At 38.8% G+C, this 8,246-nt stretch overlaps 1 protein-coding gene across 3 annotated transcripts in view; it reads right to left on the bottom strand.

The window, feature by feature from the left end:
- Positions 1–4,521: 4,521 nt before the first annotated feature.
- Positions 4,522–8,246, bottom strand: part of LOC141172355 (transcriptional enhancer factor TEF-1-like) — an 82,646-nt gene continuing 78,921 nt past the window's right edge. For all 3 annotated transcript variants that reach the window (XM_073656472.1, XM_073656474.1, XM_073656473.1), the window contains exon 12: positions 4,522–5,855. In XM_073656472.1, coding sequence (XP_073512573.1) covers positions 5,742–5,855 — 114 coding nt within the window. In that variant the 3' untranslated portion in view covers positions 4,522–5,741. The remainder of the gene's footprint in view (positions 5,856–8,246) is intronic.

Raw genomic sequence — 8,246 nt, 5'->3', positions numbered from 1 at the left:
GCTTTCTAAATAATTTTATATTAGAATGTCTGTTCTGTTGACTTGCACAAAATTTGTTGAAACGACAATGACTATATAAAGGCAAATTACATTAGTAGATAATTTGCCCATAATGAGCGCTAATGAGCTATATAGCAAGACAAACATAACTCACTTCCATTTCCCACGTCCCAAGAAGCGACAGCGAAACACGCGTCGGGGTCCTTGCCTGGGCAGCTACAAACTCCAGGTATTTTGCCTCTTTCCTTTTACAGATCTTCTACGCATATGCTTGCTTTAGAAATATTTGCAGCTTGAGTACATTTCACCTCCTTTGGTTCTCATTTAGCTACTATACACAGTATGTGAGGACGAACAGGTGTCTTTTCAGAATAAGCTGTATGTGTGTGCATAAGTAATAACACTATATAAACCCATTCTATGGCTCTTTAGCTTCTAAATGTCAGTTTATTTGGGCTCAGTTCTAGAATGGATGTAGACTCACTGTTAAGATGTCTTTGTAAGCACAGGACCAGGGGAGGGAAGTCTATTAGGGTAGGTTCCCATCAGTGGTGAAACGAGAGTCTGATGGGACCTGGTGCAAAATTTGAACCTGGGCACTCTCCTACATGTTGCTCAAATGTATTAGCCCTTGTAGCATTCTAAATGCTATACAGACATACATGTTGTCTCCCCCTAATGTAATAATGTCTCCCATCCTGTACTAATGTCACTCATTCTGAGCCCCTTCCTGGTATAATGTCCTCCATCCTGGCCCCTTCCAATAATATATGTCCACCATCCAGGACCCCTTCCAGTAATACATATGTCCATGATTCTGGGTCCCTTCTCATGATTCTTCTCACCTTCCACCACTCCCACAACACACCTCGCCCTCTTCTATAGCCGGCACAGAAGCCAGCAGCTGATTTTGGCGTGTCTACTATGGGTGATGCATGACGTTACTGTTGTACGCCGCCTGTGACTAGCATGCAGACATCAGCCGCTGCCCTCTGATTGACCGGCAGCATGTATTGCGATACAAGGACACGAGAGGTCTCTGCGGTGCAATTCAATTCAGCTGAATGTACATCCAGCTGAAATAGGCGCTGGCATCAGCATGCCCCCCTCCTGCAAGGGCTCGGTCCCATCTGAAGGGGTCCCTTTGATGTTGACAGATGGGAAAATGTGCTCCAAGAACTTCAAAATTGCATATATAATATATAGATTGAATATTTGCATATACAACCGCTTGGAGTGCGATTGCATGTGTGCTTGTTTACTATTGCAATGCAGTCACAGCAACCTGCACTTATACCTTATTTTATTTTGCTAAGAGGTACTGATCAATTTAGTTTGTTGCATAATGTCTTCCAAAGACAGAATATACAGATGTGCAGGATCTTCTCTTTCAATCTCACCCACTCAAGACTCAGAGCAAAAGAATGAAAACATTATACTGAGCAGTGTTACTGTGAATCCAGCACTGGATAGTAATTTAACATTGAGTTACCATGTGATACACATACAGTAAAACCCATTGCTCTGTAATAGAGAGAATGTAGAGACTCGTTGCTTAGAGGGTCTGGAAAACTAAATGTGCATGTATGCCGTGTTCTCTCTATAATTCAAATATAATTAAACTCAAATAGTTTGCCTAAGCTGCTGTTAACAGCATTTAATGATATGTTTTACAGCAGCCACAGACAACAATAGTCTGGAGATATTCATTCTTTTCTATAGGAGAGTTTTCTAGGCATGCTCTGTGATCTGCGCAGAGGTCATTGCGCAGGGAGGTGGAGAAGGTGAGCTTTGGCAATCACTTGTTAACAGTGAGCCTCGTGTTATCTGACTATTCGAGATGCCTTTCATGATAATTCTGCCTGTGAAGATAATAAACGTAGCATGAGGCTTAGTGAGCAGTCAGTTTTTTAGATTAACTATGATATGGAAAAATTTAAACTATTATCAAAAGTTAAAAAAAATACATTTAACATAGAAATTTGAGTTAAAGGGGTTGTGTGACTGCAGACTTGTGAATCCTCACATTGCGCACATGGTGCTGTCAACGGGAGTGGGCGATCATGTGACTGCAAGTATGTGATTTGCATAGTTCAGGACACAGTCCGACTAGACGTGTCCGTTCTCTCTCAATACACCTGTAATAAGTGAGGCTGAGCACGTCTAGTCGGCATGTGACCACATGCATGCAAATCACATACTTGCAGTCAAGCGCCCCAAGTACCGGAGAATTCTCACAGTGCAGAGTGCGAACTGTGAGGATTCACAAGTCTGCAGTCACATAGGGAAGCCTAAGGCCGGACAACCCCTTTAAATAATGGGCTGTTTTCTCATAACACAATCCGGTTAAGATACAAAAGGAAAATTTGCTTCCGATGCTGGAAAATGAGGAACATCAACCATGTTTTGTAAAATAATTTTATATACTAAGAAAGTTTTGTTCACAATACAAACATAGGTATACATTAGAGTCCACCATGTTCTTTTCTCCTGTGTACAATGGTTTTTTCCTTAAAAGTTAGAACAAATGAAGGATGATTTTTTGAAAATTCAGATGTACGCCAGTGAAGAAAAAAAATAAGAATCATGCCAAATGGGGGTCATGAAATACCTTCTTCCCGTTACCACTCATGAATTTATGTCATTTAATAGGGTTACACCTATATGGGACCTTCAGTGATTTTTACAGTTCCACTAAGGCGGTAGAACTATGCTTAAAACTTTGTTCCCTCAAACTTCTATTATGAATGTAAAATTCATGGAACTGAAACAACCTACTGAAGGCATGCGCTTCATCAGTGCAGTGCCCTAAGTTTCACCAAACTAACCAGATCATAGACAATGCATGACACACTAAGGGAAACCAGTAACAGCGATAACCATGTATTTTGGTGAATTAGCTTACAAATATGTATGTAAGTTTTTCCAGAACCAGTCAAAACTTAAATGGAATCCATCAGCATATTTTTTCTATTTAATCTGAGATCAGCATAATGTAGGGTCAGAGAGCCTGATTCCAGTGATATATCACTTGCTCAGCAGCTTGCTGTAGTTTCAATACAATCAATCTTTTATCAGCAGGAGATAATCACTGCAGGACTAGGTGACACATGCCAGGCAGTCCAGATATGTATAACCCCGCCCCCAGCACTGATTGGCCACTTGCTGACAGTATACACAGGAAGCTACCAATCAGGTTTGTGGGTGGGGTTATACACAGCTCGCCATTCTTTCAACTGCTAAATCTACAGCAGAGAAAACAGGGATTCTGTCAAAACTACACCAAGCAGCCCAATAAGTGACACATCCCTGGAATCAGGCTTTTTGCTCCTACATCATGCTGCTCTCAGATTACATATCAAAAATCTATTGAAAGATTCCCTTTAAGATACTTGAGGTAGGTTATGATCCAACAGAAGAAATTTGTTTTATCGGCACCCAAAAATTAGGACGCTCCATTGAAGAATTAATAAAGCGCAAACAAGAAGTCCCCCAAGGTTTTCTGAGCACTCGGATTACACAATAGAGCACAATTCAGTTCAAATATATTAAAATTTAGAGGCAATATACGTTTCATACAAATTCTATATTGTGGTTGCAGAATATAGTAGTGGATGCCACAATGGATTTAGATGTTCGACTTCAATTTTTAAGGGCAGTAAATGAAAAAAGATGTCTGGAGGACACATAAGCTTTGGTTTCCACCAACACGATTCCTTGTTAACCTTCTTATAAGTCATATATTCCTTCCTGTAAACGTCCCGCTTGGTTTAAACTCAATAAATATGGGATTTTTTATTTTTTTTAAGGAAACACCATGACCTGTTTCAGAAGAATCAATGGCACAGGATGAAAATAAACTCCATGTCATAACCGTATACAATGGTTGCAAGTGCACATGTCAACACATGTAAGTTTGCACTCGTCAATCCAAACTTAGGTTTTGCTTTTAACCAAACCTCACTGCTAAGAACATAAAAATAGTGCCCACGAAATGTTAAAAAAAAAACGAGAAACAAGAACTGAACAGATGATCAGTAGATACGCATAGTAGGTATATCTTTGGTTTGACCAATTTGCTGCATGGGGTCTTCACATTGCCTTTCAGCATACTCCCAACAGCGAAATAATTGAAGACCTAAGGCTGTTCACATCTTTTTTTACCTACTTTCTGAAAATACTTAAGTCCATGCAGTAGTGGCATACATGAGCACATTCAATTCATTCAATTAGGATGATTTTGAGGTCTCCTAAGCGCCAAAAAAAACAGTCTTTTGGACCGCCAAAAATGCCCCATTTTTCTTTTTTTCATATTGAAGGTATCAAGCACATCCACCATTTTATCACTAGGAAATACTAGAAATCTTGTCGTCATTCCAAATCCATAAAAATTCCAACTATTGCAAAATGTAAAAGTCGAGATCCATCCATTAAAATACTGATCCACCTGACATTCTGGTCTTCTTCGGATGTGGTTTGCCGGTAAAGTACATTTTGGCACAGAAAAAATCCTCTTAGGGGAAAAAAGTTGACTTTTTTTTAATACAAAAATATCTATACGTATCTTTTATCATTTTTGTTTTAGGCACTGAATTTGTGACACCAGTGTGATAGTCACTATACATTTTTTTCAATACTTTACAATAGTTCAACTGGTCGATACAAAACATCTTCGGTAATTTGTCTTCAAAACGGGCAAGTCTCTCCATCTTCGGGTTGACGTGCCATGATGACTCTCAAAGGAATCCACCACCGTAGGTATTTTACACATACGTGAAAATAAAAGTAGAACTATGATTGGTCTTTTAATTCTACTCAACGCGACATCACCGGGGCCTGATCGGCACACCTTGAAAAATATACATGTTCTTGGCAAGTAGAACTGTTTTCCGAGATAAGTCACATTATATACCACCTTCTGACTTCCGTATAACTTCACAAGTCCATGATGGAGATTTAAGGCGCACTCGCTTAGGTCTCGATGGTGCCATCAAACCTCCGACACAGTAGAATTTGCTTTCCGGTACTCCCTGATAAGTTAAATATGTAATTTTATTCTTCGTAGCTGGCCACACAACACAAGGTTGAGACGTGAACCAGATTAAAATACTGTGCAAGCCTACTATTAAAAAAAAAAAATTAGTGGGCTAAAAAAAAAAAATGGTGGCTATTAGCTACAAAGTTTCGACCACGGAAAGTGCAGGAGTTACATTTCAGTGGGGTCAAAGAAGCTGGATTAAAAAATAAAAAAATAAACGTGAGAGGAGGAGGTTTTTATACGAGTCTCCTTTCCCACTAAGTCTTCCACACCTTACTCTTAAACTGGTGCCGTACCGTGAACTGATGCACTTGGCAGCAACACAATGTAAAAAATAAAAATAACATTAAAAATTAAACAAAAAAAAAAAAACACCTTATGACAGCTGCGGTTTTCTACATGGTTTCCCCAGTTTGGAAACTGTTTCACACACAAACATATATTTATATTTATATATATAGATATTTATATATATTCCTTTTGGCTCAAAACATAACACAGAAGGTTTCTGTAAGGGTGAGGTCTTTGTGGTTTTGTGGCCCTTCCCCCTTATGTCCATGCATCCACTTAAGGGTCCCATACCCATTTCATATTTTTAAGTCTCCTTTCCTAGGAAGTTTGAGGAGAATGCGAGATGCCATCAAAATTGCCGATAACAGCCAAGTCCTACATGGCTGAGTCGTGGGGAAGGGTTCTTTATGTCTCAGTCTTTGACCAGCCTGTAGATGTGATGCTGAGCGCCATGTTCACTGGTGGATACTTCAAAAACATATGCTATGCAGAGAAGTAATTCTTGGGTGTCCCGATTTGTAACCACCTAAATATGACAAAAAAAGGCAAAATAAATTTTTTTGACAAGGAGAAGTCACATTGCAAGGTTATTCCCATCTCAAGATCCAATTCCAATATGTAGTAGGTGTAATAATAATATTAGCAAATACCTTCAATTAGAAATGTAGTATAGTTCTTCTGATTAGCTGGGTCACTTACCCCATGTGGAAGGCATAGAAGTAGATTAGTGTTATGACTGCCAAAGCACATTCACAAGGGTAACGTACAAACCAGGAAGACAAATACCTGAACCTGACAGGTCACTGTTCAGACTAGGAAAACCATCCTCTGACCCTGGACTGTCCCTGCCTGACCGCGGAGGTTGGCACCCTAAGATAATGTAATGGCTAGACAGCCGCTTACCCTGAATGTCTTTAGCAGCTCCTAGAATTACTAGAGTATCTAGAATCCAGCAAAGTCTATCAGGAAACACCAGTAGGGGAAGGTAATTAAAGCTGCACCCAAAAGGTGATAGGACAGACAAACAGTAGATTAAAAACATCTGTTACCCAAAACTGACAGAAACAAAGATAATAAAACTAAAACACCCAAAGAAAAGGTGTATCTGGTGTGGCTCAGCGGAAAGAGACGCAGACCAGAGAACACAACATCAAGGGTACACATCCAGAAGCATGACACTTTAGGTATCCATGGTTAAGGCCACTCATATCAAGACAGTTAATTAGTTAGTTGTTAATAGTCATAGCCATGGATAACTAATCTCATACAATGCCCTGCACATAGGGTAAGCAACGTAGCTAAACAGAAGAACCATACTACATTTCTAATTGTAAGTATTTGCTAATAAAATTATTATTATTACACCTACTACATATTGGGATAGGATCTTGGAGTAGGGAATACCTTTTTAATTCATTAATTAATTTACATATTTAAAATTAGATTAGTTATAATTATGGGTTATACAATTTTTTTTTCACTAGGGGAAAAGGGACCACAATTTAACTCCTACAAATTACCCACTTTAATTATTCATTTTTGAAAGGTTATCCAATTTTGAAAGATCATTTTCGAATATTCAAGTAAATTTATAATTTGATGTTTCCGTCATTAAGTATCTTTAACCTAAGCAGTTTTCTTGTGCTTTGATAGTGATGACCTGTCCTTTAGATCATGAATATCCCAGATCAGTAGTAGTCAGGAAGATTCCTGACATTTTCAAAGATCAGCTAATTTAAAGAGTAATTACATTTTTTATTTTCTATTATTTGATTATTGATCAGTTTTTATAAACTTATGAATCTTTGTAATATACTCAATCACCTTATTTTGCTTCCTTCTATCTTTAACATCATGCTGAACATGCTGATTTATCTGCCTAGTTCCTGCTGTCTTAGTAGCTGATTTGAACTGCAGGCCAATACTCCTGTGTGAGGTGAGCTTCTCTGCTCCCCTCCCCCATGCTCAGACATGTGGAGTGTTTCTAAATAGTGGATGACCATAGTGGAGAGGAACAGAGAATTTTTGGAACAGCTGCAGTTCAGATCAGCTACTAAGACAGCAAGAACCAGGCAGATAAATCAGCACTTTCTCGTGGTAAAGGTAAAAGGACACAAAATAAAGTAGAGAGTATATAACAAAGAACTTTAACTTACTAGACAAAAAATGTAATTTAAAAAACACACAAATTACTGAAAAAACTCACATCATGCACACCTATTGTAACACTTGACATGTTCATTAACTGTAGACTGATCAATAATTAAGATGAAAATAAGTTTAGGTACTTTTAAAGAGAATCTGTTAGCAGATTTTTGATATGCAATCTGAGAGCAGCATGATGTAGGGGCTGAGACCCTGATTCCAGCGATGTGTCACTTGCTGGTCTGCATACTGTCATTTTGATATAATCACTGCTTACTCTGCTCTGAATGTTAAGCCCTGTATAACCCCGCCCACATCACTGATTGGCTGCTTTCTGTGTACACTGCATTAACAGAAAGCTGCCAATCAGTGGTGGGGGCGTGGTTGGACTAGGAGGCATGAGACACCTAGTCCGTAGTGATAATCTCCTGTTGATAAAACACTGATTTTATTGAAACAGCAACAAAGATTCTAATAAGTGACACAACACTGACAAAAAAACTGCTGACAGAATTCCATTAAAAGAGACAAATTCCCGTCATTGCTTACATGCACAACTCCATATATTTTCCATATAATCCCATTTATTTAAAAGGGGCTGAGCTTCAGAGAACTGCAGGGCAAGGCAAAGGCACTATGAAATTATGGAGCCTTGCCTAGTGAACAATGAGTTATTCATCCCCATCGATCAACTGATTGATAGAGTGTCAGAAGTCAGACTCCCGTCTGATATTGATGGCATATTCAATGTAAAGTCCTAAAGAAGTTGTCT

This window comes from Phyllobates terribilis, unplaced genomic scaffold, assembly GCF_046119375.1.
Source record: "Phyllobates terribilis strain yellow unplaced genomic scaffold, ASM4611937v1 Scaffold_12__6_contigs__length_324123572, whole genome shotgun sequence".
In the NCBI taxonomy this organism is placed as follows: Eukaryota; Metazoa; Chordata; class Amphibia; order Anura; family Dendrobatidae; genus Phyllobates; species Phyllobates terribilis.
Note: the sequence above shows the minus strand (reverse complement) of the source record. Positions and strands in the feature narration are given on the sequence as shown.